Below are 16516 nucleotides of genomic sequence, written 5' to 3' on the forward strand. Positions count from 1 at the left end.
CACCATTCCTGTGATCTGCATGGAAACCTCCCAAGCCTAGCATGGGGGATCAAGTTCCCACAAATTACAGCTTCACCTCCATGCATCTCCTATCCAAGATAACAACTACAGAGATTTATTTCTGAGCACAGAATTCCCAACACTTCATTGAGGTGAGGTTATGACAACATTGTAGCAGCATCCTCAAAATGGGACTGGGGCTTCTGCACACAAAAGCACTGCGATCACTGTGAAGCTAAGATGATGCCCCTTCTCACTGCAGGTGGATTGTACAGGATGACCTTTGGAGGCCCCCCAAACCATTCTATGATTGAGCAAAGCCAGAAACAAACTGAGGAATCCACAATTACAAACTCTCAAAAGCCAACAGAGACCAATCACGACAATCATGTGCAATAATATGATGAATACACAACAAACTTCCTCAGCTGTGTCTTGGCTTTGGACTGTCAGATGTTTCAGTGCATCACCACAGAGGTATTTTCCCCTCCTATTCTTCCTGTATTTTTCCCTTTTTTTTTTTTTTTTTTTTGTTTTGTTTGTTTAATCTACCATTTTTCTTATCTTTTAAGCCCCCTGTGGCCCAAGAAATCCAGTTAACAGAAATACAAACCCATACATAGCCACTGGAAATAAAATGCAGTTTGAAATCTGAAAATCCTGTCCCAAATATATTTACCATCGTTCCTTTTTTGTCTTACTGCAAAAGCTAGCTCATCACAAAACAATCTATTAATGTGAGGTGAAAAAAGTACTGATTTGAAATCTTCCAGCATCCAAAAATCCAGCATACTTCTTACTAAAAGTAGCACTATATTTCATAATTTTTCCACATTATTCAGCTTGCACTTTTAAGTGAGCAGGTTTCCAGAATTATCTGGAAACTATGATTATTGAAAGCTACAGCGCAGGAGCATTTTAAAACAAAAAGCTAGAACATACAGAGTCTAACAAATTTTAGATGTAGCTTCCTATTGTGTTTATAAATATGCTAGCTACATGCTTGAATGCATAATTAAGTGACATGACTCTGGGCACTAAACTTAGCTACTAGGTCATGCACAAGCTTTGCTCATATGCATGTTCTGAGCTTTCAGTGACTGGGAGGCAGTTGGAGTTAACGTATCCGGCAAAGTACTTTTTTTTTAAGCACACTAAAAGCCTATATACAGGGAGTTGATGCCCAAGAACTAATTACTCCAGGATAAATCGTGGCTCTGATCCCACAGTATCTTAGTATGAGCCCTATAACAAGTCACACACATGAAAAAAAGAAGTGAGAATAAAAAAAAGTGAGAAGTATGCTTTTCACACAGATGTAAATGAAGTCATGAAGAAATTTAGTCATCCTATTTCTGGTGACATGATCTGTTAAAATGCAGTTTTTCAGCATCCAAAGTATGTATTGGATGAGGGATTTAGGTGCATTTGTGTGCATTCAAGAAAATAAAAAAAGAAAATTAAAACCCCCAAATATTTTCCAGTTAGTAGCAGCTTTTTGAAACACCATAAACACAGCTATCCTTAAGTGATAAAAACGCACAGGTTGTTACATTTTGTTATTCAGAACAAGTTTGGGCTCCAGCATATCAGGAATAAACTGGAAGGGCATTTGTAGAAAATGTTTAGAATTCCTAGACAGGAAACTTTTAAGCATGATTGTGGAATTAGAGGCACCAGTGTCACTGGCTCCATCGTAGATGGGAGATTGGAGATTTTGCAGCTTCTCGAACACACACACACACACACACACACACACACACACACTTTTCACTCCTTTCACGTAGGAAAAGTTCACATCATACACAATAAATATTTTCATCTGACCAAGTACTCTACAGTACATGCATATATCTCTGAACCACCAAAACCTTATTCTGAAGATCTATACTACATCATTCTAAAAGAATTTCTAAACATCTTCGGTTCCTGTGAACAAACTTAACAATCCAAACGGCAAGTTTTGGTTGACCTTGTCTTAGCAGAGAGAGGATGAAGGCGGCAAATGAGGGCATATTTCACTCCTCAACTTCCACACTTGAGTGATACTTTGTTTTCTTTATAATGAACATGTCCCCATGACATGCAGTTCCCCATTTTCTTAAAATTATTGTCTGCTACAGTTATTTCAGCAAATGAGAACAGCTGAGAACATAAATACAAGCTACATATATATTCAATATTTCAAAACCAAACTTTGAATTCTCTCAGAAAAGAACATTCCTACTACTGGAGCAGCCACCCTTCCCAAGCACTCCTCGGGCAGCAGATGTGGCTTTGTACTCACTCCAGGAAATGCAATGACTTTAAAGAAGTTACAAATAGCAACGCCTTGAGTAATGAAGTTGTGTAGGTACCAAAGCCAGTCATTTGTGAAATATGTATAAATACTGAATCACGTAATATAGATTAAGAACATACAATTTTCTATTTGTTGTCAGCTTTTCATCTTGATGGACTAAATTTCCCCTTACCCCCCCATGTAGATACACTTCCGTCTGTGCCACCAAAACAGCATTCAGACAATGGCTTGAGACACCTTCACAAAGAACACCAGAAGACAAACCAGTGTGGATGAAATGCAAGCACTGGTGCATACAGTCTGACATGACTAAAACCCACCTGAATAGGGCACTGCATAATGCTGTCTTCCACCCCAGACAGTTTCAAATGACATTTTCAAATTCTGTGAGACTCCACTGCTAGAGAAGTCTGGCACAGTCTGCAGGCATGATGCCCAACTGATGCAGCTCACACCACCAGCCTGCAAGCATATAGTAGCAACTTTCTTCAAACCCGGACAAGCACTGAAGCTGCTTTTCTTTCTCCAAAGTAGAAAAATGCAAAGTAAAATTCTGCCAAAGAAAATCAAGCTCAACCAGCTATTACTTCCTTCTCTTAAACTGTTCCAACATCCTCCAGGAACATCTTTATAGCCCATCAGTGTATATCACACAGCTTTGAAGACTGTAATAATTTGCCTGTCTTAGCTTTGTAACATCGAGACTCTTAGCTTACAGCTCCATCTTGGATAGTGCCAGAAATCCAGGTTGGTTGTCTCCAATGAAGGGATTAAAGCAGCTTGTGAAACACTGCCTCAGCTAAAGAATCAGTAGGTGAATGCAGTTAAGAACTGCCTTCTCCTTCTCAATTAGCTTGAAGTGGTATTTTAAACCTGATCAGTTTTACTTACCAGAAAGCAACCATGTAAATCAGTTAAGAATATAAAAAGCATATTGCAATTTAAATATTAATGAAAACCTTCACATGTTTGTTCTCAGTTAGAAACCCTCCTCTACCCCCCCCTATATCTTCAGAAGAGAAACACATAATTCCTGCTGAGCACAGCATTTGCTATAATCGTGGGAACAGTGAGCAGGATAAGCCTGCCTGGAGACATGTCTACATTTCTGAGACAAAAACCATGGCTTTTTAAACTTCATAATTTGTTCTTCAATAAAAAAAGTATTTATTGTTAATATCAACAGATTAGCGGGTTGCTTCTTATAAAGCTTGTTTACAAACTGCCACAATAGATGCAGACTTAAATATTATTAGACTTCTAAAATTCTGATAAAACAGTATGTAGAACTACATAATATTTACAAACTTAAAATATATTTTATGAAGTGTAGTTTAATTTCAGTTAACAACAGTTTTGAAGAAGAGTTGTGTGCCTTCAAAGCACTTAAAACACTGCTCACTTTCAGAAAAGAGCAACATATAGATGAAAACATTCAGGGTTTTTATTTGTGCAGTGTATTAAAAATATGCAAACTGTATGTTTATATTAATATGAGTGCAAAGAGTGGACATTAATGACATTACTGTGGATTCTTACCCAGCAACTAGAACATATTTTCCATCTGGCTGATCCTTTAACCTTTCCAGCAGGGACAAACGTACTTTGGCTTTGGTCTGGCCATAGATCTCAACTTCATCTGTAAGCAATCCTATCTCCTTGGCAAGTACATCAACAGCTTTTGGACTCTGTGCTCGGGAAATCTCAATATCACTGGAAAAGAAAACAAATAGGAGCCAGGAGATTTCTCTCAGCTTAGGTGGTCGACGACAGAGCACAAAACAACAGCAAATACTCCAACAATGGGGTTATTGTAATAAGTTTTTCAAGCCTCTGCTTTTATTACTCAAACCTAAATGTTAGCTAATATAACACTGAAAATCATGTGCAGTGTTTGTTTGTTAATTGTTACTATTTCACAGAATTCTCTTGTTTAATTGGATTCCAAATAGTGCTTAATGCTCTCATATCAAGCTAGAGACATCTGTTGGATGCTCCAGCATGTCCCACTGGAATGAATATTTCTGGGTTTGTTTTAGTTCCCCTCTCCTCTAGTATATTTCAGCACATACACTTTTTAGTAAAGTGCATGTATTACTGGATCAATCATCACAAAAATCACAAACACATTAACTAAATCTGATGCTTGTATATGGAGTGTCTTTCATCAGAGGGTACCACCAAGCAAGCTAAGCCTCACTACTCCTCCACAAGGGCACTAAAGGGTACAAGGTATTTGGAGACGAGCTCATGCGCTTCTAAAACACAGTTGTGGCCACATAGCAAGAGTTTAATGCACAGGGCTCAGACCAGCAGCCCAGTGAGCTTACTCCAGCAAGGACCGTAAGTGGCAGCTGAGGCAAGAGAACAAGCATGGAGCAAGTACACGTGGCAGACTGAGGCTGAGGAGCACTATTGCATCTGCAATTACTGACCTAGACCACTTGGGGTCATTGGACTTAATACACTTTCCTGGATTTTTTCATTTGTGAGCTTGACCTAGTTGCCCTTTATGTCCACATAAGCATTTACCAGCTGTAAGCTCCCACAACAGCAAAAAGTCCAGGGCCCAGCACACAAGATGTAAGGCATTCTCTCCTTTGGCTTTGAATTGCTCATGTGACCACAAAAGGGAGTTAAAAAATTACCAAGAGATTAATTACTTTCAGCCTAACCAGGCTAAATTCCTTTCTGCAGCTCCAGTTGATTGTAAAATTTCTCAGATAGAATCTGGCAGCAGCATCAAAGCTGATGTCTTGAACCTTCAAACATGTCTGTAAGACCTCAAATACTCAAGATGAACATGGAACTACTGCCAGATCTCAGCTCTGTGTGTGGACTCTGGCTAGTTTGCATCCACCAGCAAATTATCAGTTTTGTGCCAACTCAACTGCAATTTTCAATGATATCCTAAACCGGGACCATTGTTCAATTCCAATTCTTGAGTTTTCCACTTTTGAACCCTGTAGGAGCTAAGTGAAACCCAGAAATCATCCACCCAAACAATGACATAATCAGTACTGGAAGACAAGAAGCTACTCAGTCACAGCACTGTTGGGTTGCCGACCATTTCTTTGCAAATGCTAACCTCGAATCTGCTTTCTTTCAAAGACACATTGAGTGCTTGAACTTGCATAGATGGACATACATTTGGCTTTCTTACACACTACTTCAAACACATTTAGTCATAAAAGCATATTGAGGACACAAAATGGTGTGATTCACAAACATCACATGAAAAAGAACATTTAAAGTTTTCATTCAGAACTCTCTATAAAGACATCCAGAGTCCCAGAAAGCATATTGGTAAGTTGATGACAATGTGGTCCTGTAAAGATTTAAACAAGTAAAATTTGTAGGGTGACTGATCTATTAAAGCAAATTACATACTTGACAGGGGGAGAAGGATGTAGACTAATATGACAAAGTTAATCTGTTTTTTAGGTTGTTTTTCTTTTTTCTCCTATTAAATATGTGAGCCTCTTTAGTGAAGGACAGAAGCTACTACTTTAAGTCTCAGTCCAGATTATCAAGACTCCCTGCAACAATTCCAGACTTTCCTGCTTCCCATATCTTTTGGGGCACAAAAGTCCACCCCTCAGATTTCTGGAAGTAACAATGAGGTTCTTCCCACTGTGCAGATACCACTACTGGCAAAAAGCACAAGAAGCAAAACTGGCCAAGCTGTACGTTTATAAAGGAAATGTAAAGAATTTCTAGGTAAATACAATTACAAATGTTTTTAGAAGTAAAATTGACAGCTGATGCTAACAGTTCTCCACTGCTACAACCATTGTTGTTGTCGTCATTTTTCCATTTAAAATTCCCTCAAGAACCTTCAATGTAACTACAGACTTTTAACAACTTATAAATACTTTGATGACAGATTACACACTGATACATAAATAAATAAAGTGATAAAGCAATAAAGTGATAAAAGGCATTTATATCTTAACTACTACTGGAGCGATAAAACATACATGAAATGTTTACATCTTGTCTATTATTTCTGATTAAAGTATTTTCTAAAGCACAAGAAATTAAAGATTTGATTATAACCTTTGCCAATATATCCTCTGTATTGGAAACAGCAGAATTATTCAGTAAGTTATGGTATTCAGTGCTGTTGGCAATGTGCAATGGTAGCTCTTCTACATGAATGAGAATTGTTAAGCAAGAAGTCTGCCTTTCACAGTGGTAAGTCACAATTTGGAAAAAAAAAAAAGGGGGGTGGGGGTGGCTCTGTATCAGCTCTGCCTGCGTGCTGGGATTTTGTTACTGCCTGCTTGGCAGAAAAGCTCTCATTCCATTTCTAGCATCTTTGGAAATACGAGCCTCTGCCTCATTTTAAAATGAAATCTCCACCTGTTTCCAAACAACATGATGTATTACGGTAAAACTGCATTTCACTGTAGAATACTTCCCATCTGATGAGTTATTCTACATTTAAAAGGAAAAAAGACATAAAGTACAGGGTTATCAGAAAGTCCTGATACTGATTATATGCCATTATATATTAATTATTTAAATATTTATGTACTAAATACAATGTCATAGAGATATTTATATACTAAACACAATGTCATAGAGAGGGTTGGCAATACTTTTTTGAGAGTTTTTTTTTTTACTCACAACGTCACATGCTTTATATCTACCTTTTAACTGCAAAATAATACATATTTTTCAGGCTTCAATTCTGGAAATGCTACATGCTAACTTGGGAAAAGCTCAAGCATTTCTTCCACCTTGCACTCCTGGGTACAACTGAAAACCCATTCCTTTGACACCTGTTTTGAATTACAATTGTGTCCATTCATGGATTTAGGAGGGGCAGGTCCTGCCTGACCAACCTGATCTCCTTCTATGATCAGGTGACCCGCCTGGTGGATGTGGGGAGGCCTGTGGATGTAGTCTACCTGGACCTCAGCAAAGCCTTTGACACCATCCCCCACAGCAAACTCCTGGCCAAGCTGCCAGCCCATGGCTTGGACAGCAGCACTCTGTGCTGGGTTAGGAACTGGCTGGAGGGCTGAGCCCAGAGAGTGATGGTGAATGGTGTCACATCCAGCTGGCGGCCAGTCACTAGTGGTGTGCTCCAAGGATCAGTGCTGGGCCCCATGCTCTTTAACATCTTTATTGGTGATCTGGATGAGGGCATTGAGTCCATCGTCAGTAAATTTGCGGACGACACCAAGCTGGGGGCAAGAGTTGATCTGCTGGAGGGTAGAGAGACTCTGCAGAGGGACATCGACAGGCTGGACAGATGGGCAGAGTCCAACGGCATGAGATTTAACACATCCAAGTGCCGGGTTCTGCACATTGGCCACAACAACCCCATGCAGTGCTACAGACTGGGGTCAGAGTGACCGGAAAGCGGCCAGGCAGAGAGAGACCTGGGGGTACTGGTCGATGGTAGGCTGAACTGAACATGAGCCTGCAGTGTTCCCAGGTGGCCAAGAGGGCCAATGGCATCCTGGCCTGCATCAGAAACAGTGTGGCCAGCAGGAGCAGGGAGGTCATTCTGCCCCTGTACACTGCACTGGTTAGGTCGCACCTTGAGTCCAGTTCTGGGCCCCTCAGTTTAGGAAGGATGTTGACTTGCTGGAACAAGTCCAGAGAAGAGCAACAAAGTTGGTGAGGGGTTTGGAACACAAGCCCTATGAGGACAGGCTGAGGGAGCTGGGGTTGCTTAGCCTGGAGAGGAGGAGACTCAGGGGTGACCTTATTGCTCTCTACAACTACCTGAAGGGAAGTTGTAGACAGGCGGATGATGGTCTCTTCTCCCAGGCAGCCAGTACCAGAACAAGAGGACACAGTCTCAGGCTGCACCAGGGGAGGTTTAGGCTGGACGTTAGGAAGAAGTTCTATACAGAAAGAGTGATTGCCCATTGGAATGGGCTGCCTGGGGAGGTGGTGGGGTCACCATCATGGGAAGTGTTCAGGAGGAGGCTTGATGGGATGCTTGGTGCCATGGTTTAGTTGTTTAGGTGGGTTGGATTGGTTGATGGGTTGGACGCAATGATCTTGAAAGTCTCTTCCAACCTGGTCTATTCTATTCTATTCTATTCTATTCTATTCTATTCTATTCTATTCTATTCTATTCTAAATTCTTGTTAGGAGACAATGAAAATAGAATTGAAATGCTTAGGAAAAAAACCCAAACCACCAACACCATAGTAGTGGGATTAAAAATTACAGAATCAGAGTGGCTGAGGTAGGGAAAGATCTCTGGTCCAACCTCCTTCCTCATACAGGGCCACCGAGGGAGTAACCTAGAGTTGCTCAACACTTTGTCCAGTTGGCTTTTAAACATCTCCAAGAAGGGAGACTCCACAATCTCTCTGGGCAACTTGTATCAGCACATGGTCACCCTCACAGTAAAAAAAAGTGTTTCCTGATGTTCAGAGGGAACCTCCTGTGTTTCAGTTTGTGCCCATTGCCTCTGGTCCTGTCACTGGATGCCACTGAAAAAAACTGCTACCTTTCTTGTCTTTGTATTCTTGTATTTAAATACATTGTATTTACATATATTGGTGAGATCATCCTGAGTCTTCTCTTCTCTTGGACTTTCTTCCTATGGGTGGTCCCCTCAGTATCTGGGTGGCCCAGAAGCCAGTATACAAATAGGCACCAAAAACTTTCAGTGCTTTCCTACATTGCAGAACCTTGCTTCAAATCCTTAGTTCCTCTCTCCATCATCCAACAGTGCAAATGCACAGCAAAATACTTTAGTAGAGCAATCATCTTAGGCTGCTCTAAATGTCAAGAGATGTCAGCAACCATGCCAAGGCAGACCTACAATCCCTGTAGTGCAGGCACAGGCCTTGAGAGGTGAATTTTAGGAACTGATTGAAAAGACTCTGGATAGGAGAATAAATACCCTTCTTGCTTTTCACATCTTCAGAGGAATTTAAAAGACACACAGAAAAAAAGTACCTCTACTGAGGGAAGAAAATAAATACAAAGATCAAGTGCCATTGAAATCACAAGGCCTTAATTAGATCCATAAACACATTAGAGTTTAGCAATTAGGTACTGCTTAAATATTGTATTTCTGTTGATGTTACACAAGCTTTCACTTCTCTCTCTCAATGAAACCTTCCAGCCTTAGGTCTTCATTAAATAAAGCTTGGCTCCAATGCTCATTATTACAGTAAAAGATTACAGGAAACTGGAGGACACGGTCAGAATGAGGCATACAACAAAACACCACATAAACAGATAAATTAGATATGGACCATTTTTAGGTTCCCTGTCAGATGTAACGCTTGCATAGTCTATTTTTATTTCATTTTTATAAGTGCTTATTACCTGGGCACTGGGGAGAGGGGCTGCAGTTTCAAGCAGTGGAGGTCCCACTCCCTGTACTTCTGGGACTGGATCCAGCGCTCCATGTTTTTTACCATGTTCTGGTTTTAAACAAGAAAACAGCACACAACAGCTGCATCATAAATGCTAAACACTAATTTCAAACAATCCCAAGAGTAAACTGAAATACCTTCTATAACTTTCTACAGCTAACAGAAAAAAAAAGAAAACTCTTTCTGGATTAGGATGCAAAAACCCCAGTGCACCATTAGTCCTATTGTTTGTCCACATTTCAAAAAGAATAGAATAGAATAGAATAGACCAGGTTGGAAGAGACCTTCAAGATCATCAAGTCCAACTTATTATCCAACCCACCTAATCAACTAAACCATGCAACCAAGCACCCCATCAAGTCTCCTCCGGAACACCTCCAATGATGGTGACTCCACCACCTCCCCAGGCAGCCCATTCCAATGGGCAATCACTCTCTCTGTGTAGAATTTCTTCCTAACATCCAGCCTAAACCTCCCCTGGTGCAGCTTGAGACTGTGTCCTCTTGTTCTGGTACTGGCTGCCTGCCTGGGAGAAGAAACCAACCTCTGCCTGTCCACGACCTCCCTTCAAGTAGTTGAAGACAGCAATAAGGTCTCCCCTGAGCCTCCTCCTCTCCAGGCTAAGCAATCCCAGCTCCCTCAGCCTGTCCTCATAGGGCTTGTGTTCCAAACCCCTCACCAACTTCGTTGCCCTTCCCTGGACTCCTTCCAGCAAGTCAACATCTTTCCTAAACTGAGGGGCCCAGAACTGGACACAGTACTCAAGATGCGGCCTAACCAGTGCAGTGTACAGGGGCAGAATGACCTCCCTGCTCCTGCTGGCCACACTGTTCCTGATGCAGGCCAGGATGCCATTGGCCCTCTTGGCCACCTGGGCACACTGCAGGCTCATGTTCAGCCTACCATCGACCAGTACCCCCAGGTCCCTCTCTGCCTGGCTGCTCTCCAGACACTCTGACCCTAGCCTGTAGCACTGTATGGGGTTGATGTGGCCAATGTGCAGAATCCAACCCAATAAACAACACCATTAACAGTAAGTGGCAGAGAAAAGTCTTTAATTAGGCCTGTGTGGATTTTATACTGGTAAAACGGAGACTTGCTATTCTTCTCACACCTTAAACATAATGGAAAATATTAATTTGTTTGCTTTGTGACTCCTGTTTCTTCCACATAAACCAAACTCCTGATGCCACAAAAAATTTGCACCGTCTTACCAGAATAAGTAATATTATTCTACTGTTGCAAGTGCTTCTGCCAAGCTTCACTCTAATCTGCAGAAGTATGAAATGCTTGATTTTAAACGTACCATTTTCTAACTAAATGTAGCAGGTATGATTCACCCCAACTGACTAAGAGCTGCTATAAAAATGGAAGATTTTCAAAAGAGCAAAATCTAAACTGCAGAAGGAATTTCTACAACCTACACAGAGAGCAACAAATTTACATTTACAATATTACACTAACCTGCATTCGCGCTGCAATGGCAAGAGAACCAGCAGCATTTTCAGCGTTCTTTTGCTCACCGTATTTCTGTTTCTCTGTAAAAGACAACCATTGCACTAATAAATAGCAAAGCTTTTGTGAGTGGGAACATGTGTATTTGAAAGCTATGTGTTGTTGACTTGACATTTAAGTATGTCATTGACAAAATTATAGGTAGCTTCTTTAATACTCCAAATAAAATTGCCCAGGATGATGGATACAGTGTAAAAATCAGGGAGGAATTGTATGCTCTGAAGCCTACATGCATGTTTGTGTAATATGACCAAGTACACACACACACACTTGAAAAAGAAAATAAGGAAACACAGAGATTAATTCCAGGATCCAAATAATTGCTTTCAGACCACTGAAAAAAAAAATAATTAAAAACTGAATGGCTGTAAGGATATGAAAAGCTATATATTTTAAACCAGAACTCCTAAATGAGTGTGGTAAAGACTCTTTTCCTTTCCACACAACCACTACAACCTAAGAGATCAATGAAATGATAACAATACAGTAGATAGGATTATTAACCAATGAGATTTATAACTTGGAATCAGAATACACAACATCTGTTGAGCAGTAAAAGTTATCTTCAAAAGTGTGACATTGAAAGCAAATATTCTGAAGTCTGCAAGAGACTGAGTGATCCAAGCTTTAAAGACTTCTACAATTACTTCCAGTGGCAATATATCATATAGTAATTGTACATTAGCTACCTTAACTAAATACATTATTCTATGACGTTTATGTTAATTCTTTTGGCTTGTTCTCCTGTTGTTGTTTATTGAGCTTTATCTAGATAATTTCTCCAAAATTCACACTCTGTTCTCCTCAGGCATAGCAAGGCCCTAGTTGCATTCTGAAGGGCATAAACACAATTGTAATAAAAAATAACTGTATGCTGATGGCTTTGACCATTTTCCCCCCAGGGAAACTTAAGTATAAACTCTGACCTGGTAAAGCCCTCACTTTACTCATCACATTTGTATTGATCATAAAATGCTCAAGTTACCTTGCACAATTAGCTCTCCTGACAAAAAGACATAGGTGGCAGGGCACAAAAACCTCAGGCTGGATCCAGAGGAGAAGACAAAGGTGTGCAGAGGAGCCAGCACAGCAACCCACCACACCATGTCCAGCTCCAGCCCACTCTCACATGCATGACCAACACAGCAAGAGACCCTTTCTAATCCTTTCTCAAACTTTCCTCCAGTAGGCATCTATATGTCAGAGATGAAGTTAACCAAGCAGAAGGCAACAGTCCTGACATTAAGAGTGTCTGTAAAGTCCTTCTACTTGCGTTAATACTTTCTGTTTAAAAAAAACCAAACAAACAAACAAGAAAACACCCACAACAAAACAGAACAAACAAACAAAAACAACACCAAAAAGAATAATATTCTGGAGATGATCAGTTTTAGATTCAGACAGAGGAATTTTACTGGAATAGTCTATCATGGTCATAAGTTGATTGTTGTTGCTCTGAGATCAGGCTGGGAGAGCTGCCAAAGAGACAAATGAAGTAGGAAAAATAAAGTTTAAAATCCCCTTTCAGACAGCTGTGCTTTACAGAAACATTTCGACTTTTTATGTTATTTGGCTTACTAGGACTTCTTCATTGGTGTAGAGCTAGCATGGGTATAAATACATAACAGGATTAGACATTTCCCTTCAATAAACTACATCTCTTAGGCTACTTATGCTATACACTCACCCTACAAGTAACTAACAAGGCTTTTACAGGACTGAAGGTGAAGCTAGACAATTACAGGACTGCAACAGCTCTCTTAAGATAAACTTTTCAGATGGGAGCAAGAATAACATTCTTTGGTTTGAACTATGACCAAAAGATCACATGAACTGCAGACATTGTGCTTCATCCTCTGACTCATGCTAATGAAGGCCCATTTGCCCGTCTGTTTGTACCCTACTGTGCAGACTGGGTAAGAGTTGCTGTCATGCACTACCTGCCTGAACAGGCAGCTTAGAGAGATGGGGAAATGGTTGAATTTCCTACTAACTTACTCAAACCACGTGGGCTTCAGCTTTCAAGTGATTCCAAAGGATCTGGACATCAAATCCCAATTAATTCTGGCATCTAAGTTTTATTCAGAAGCTTGATTTTCAGTCTAATTTCTACAGATTAATATGTACTTTCCTGCAAGACACTACCAGTGCTCACTTGATTCCAAAATCATGAGTGAAGCAGAATAAGATGCTGTACTCCTGGAAACTGTAGAAGACTTTAAAATTGTGATTAATTTCAAAATACTTGTAAGCCAGAAGAGGCAGATTTTTCTTCATCATTAGAGCTGTCCAATTCACCTATGTCCTTGCAAATTTTGAGTGCTTTTAGAACAAACAAGCGTGTTAGACTACATATGTAACTACATAAAATAGAAACCTAGCCATCATCTACAAAGAATAAAATTTACTTCATGTCACATTCATCTAGCTCCTGTGACCCTACAGAGGTTCAACTGGATATATAGTAATAATAGACCCCCGCCCCCCAAAAAAAAAAAAACCACAAACAAACCAACCAACACCCCAAAAAACAAAAACCACCCCAGAACAATTTCCAGGTACCTTGGCCAGACTGCACCACATAGTATAGTGAAGTGAGTTGTAAGATTCAGTTGTTTCTCCCAAGGTCACAACCGCTCCACAATAGGCTTTTCATATATATCTTGCAGTTACCTAAATGCATTCTTCCTGTCAGAGACACCTGTGTTTCATGTACCTCTACTGTCTTAAGGTCAGCATTTTTTCCAAGCTGCTAAAATGCCTTTCTGCTATTCTTTTGGAGTTTCTCCAAGATTCTGACAATTTCCAAAGCATAACCATAAAGACAGATGGATATCTGGCAGATAAATTCTATTTAAATTATCTTGCTAAAAATCCCGTGCTGCCTTTCCACTGATACAGCTTGTAAAACACAAGGAAATCTATGTGTTTATGCCACATCTTACACTTCCTGCTTTAAGAATAAACTTTGCTGTGGTACATGAACACCACTCAAATGTTTCAATTAAGTTTTCCCAACAACACTATTTTAGGGAAGCAAAACACCAATATTACCTGTAGTTCTACAGGGCAACTAAGGCATGAAGACACTTAAGTCTCAAGACATGGCATGCAGTTACACTGCATAACTTTCATGACTCTAAAGACCTAGACCCCCACTGCCCTGGAAGGAGATAATGAAGTATCTCAAAGTAGTACTTGCACCAGGTTGCACACAGAGCCTGGAGACTTTGGCCATTAGTGGTGCCCATTCCTTATCGTCCTATTAATTTGTAACATTATCATATGTGGACACAGGTAAATAAATAATATATACATATGCACACACACACACTATATATATATATAATTTCATATACATATGAAAAATCTACAAAATATCTAGAGAAATTGTACAGAAAAGGCAATTCTAGTGGCAGAACAGAACCATTTCTGGGAAGCTTTCTTTATTTTCTATCTAATGAAATTCTGTAGCATTTTTCAACTAAGAAATCAATGAACACAGATAGGGGAGAATGAGGAAGGAGAATCCCAACTCTTTTTCTAGGAGTAATCACTGCAGGAGACATTCTGCTTGATCTTAGCTACCCATCATATCTCTGCTCCCTCCTGCATCATTTTCAGCACACAGCTTCACACACAGTGCAGCTGATATTTTTTGCTGCTCTTTTCTCTTTTCTTCATGTTCCAGGTGAGTTCACAGAAGTCAAACTCTAACACACAGTTCAAAATGGCACTAAATAATATCTCAGTTATTGAATCCATAGGATCATCTCTTATTTAACAATCCTGGTATTCTAGCCTTTCTTCCCTCACCTTTTTCCTACTTCCAGACATTTCTTATATTTACACATCAGCGGTAAGTATACATCCCCTGTACACAAATACCCACTTCTAGAGGCAAGTCTCCCATAGATGTTCCCTTTAACCACATTGTGTTGTCACCAATATGCCATGCACTTATCTCAAAGACTTCTTACCTGACAGTGAGTCACAAGAACAACTGATAACGGTGGTTCCAGGTTTTATCCCGCTCACAGGAATATTATCAGGTTTTGTACTGCCAATTACCACCACATCTGCATGGGGAAGCTAGGGAGAGCCCAAACATTCCACCATAAACAAAACAAGCATTTAATGTTAGAAATGCATACTTGAATATGTATCTTACAATATTCAGATATAATATTACAATGTATTATAATCATACTAACAATGTAGTATTATAATATACAGCAATAGTCTATTGAGCAAAGTATTTGCAGACAACAACAAAAAATTTCCAGCTGATGGCTTGGTTCCTACCCAACATGAAATTTAAGAATAAAAGCATTTAAAATGAAGTCAGATAAACAAACTCTGAAATCAGGTAAGTTGGGTTAGAGTCAGCACCAAAAATACTTAAGTGGATTACATACTTTCAAAGCAAAAGCCCTATCACTGTCCAAAGCTCTGTCCAACCAGATAACCTGGAGAGACTCAATAAAGAGAAGGGTTGAAAAATAGTAAATAGACAACTACGAAGAGTATAGTCAGATTACATGACATCAGAAAACCAGGCCAGCTGACAGGAATGCAAAATTACCTGACCTGCAAACATCAATGACTTTGAAGAATATCAATTAAAGCATCTCAATTCATTCTCCCAGGCAACCAGCACCAGAACAAGGGGACACAGTCTCAAGCTGCGCCAGGGGAGGTTTAGACTCGAGGTGAGGAGAAAGTTCTTCACCGAGCGAGTCATTGGAAAGGGCTGCCCAGGGAGGTGGTTGAGTCACCGTCCCTGGAGACGTTCAAGAGGAGATTGGACATGGCACTTGGTGCCATGGTCTAGTCATGGGGTCTGTGTTGATAGGTTGGACTCGATGATCCTCGAGGTCCTTTCCAACCTAAGTGATACTGTGATACTGTGATCTTGGCTAATCAGTGACTCTGATTTACTTCAACCTGACAGATGTTGGAGCAACAATGGTTACTACAAAAAAATTCCTACTCAAAGACAATTCCTGCTCTGAAACAAGGCCTTGTACCAATTATTGGAATCAGCATGAGATAGCACCAGAGATTCACTAGACAAGTAAAATACAGCTACAGCACTGCTTTAAGCCTGAATGTAATTTTTTTTCCCAGAGATCTAGTGATGTGGGGAATATTTTGAAAAATGTAAATTAATACTAAGTGTCACAAGCTCTCTGAGCCTCTCTATGAATTAATTTGTGACTGACAAGTGTTCCAACTTATTTTTTGGCTGAACGTGCTCTGACGCAACCCTGCCCAACAGTCCTGCCAAGAGAGCTACAAATCCTGTCAGGGTAGCAGGCTTTTGGCACAGCTGATC

At 40.1% G+C, this 16516-nt stretch overlaps 1 protein-coding gene across 2 annotated transcripts in view; it reads right to left on the reverse strand.

The window, feature by feature from the left end:
* MTHFD1L (methylenetetrahydrofolate dehydrogenase (NADP+ dependent) 1 like) overlaps window positions 1-16516 on the reverse strand; it is a 166616-nt gene that overhangs the window by 129893 nt on the left and 20207 nt on the right. For both annotated transcript variants that reach the window (XM_068151920.1, XM_068151930.1), the window contains exons 8-11: window positions 15159-15270; window positions 11128-11201; window positions 9614-9711; window positions 3842-4015 (exon numbers count right to left, since the gene is read on the reverse strand). In XM_068151920.1, the coding sequence (XP_068008021.1) occupies window positions 3842-4015; window positions 9614-9711; window positions 11128-11201; window positions 15159-15270 (458 nt within the window). The remainder of the gene's footprint in view (window positions 1-3841; window positions 4016-9613; window positions 9712-11127; window positions 11202-15158; window positions 15271-16516) is intronic.

This window comes from Melanerpes formicivorus, unplaced genomic scaffold (genome assembly GCF_026170545.1).
Source record: "Melanerpes formicivorus ecotype bairdi unplaced genomic scaffold, bMelFor1.0.p_v2 SCAF_2, whole genome shotgun sequence".
NCBI classification, from domain to species: Eukaryota; Metazoa; Chordata; class Aves; order Piciformes; family Picidae; genus Melanerpes; species Melanerpes formicivorus.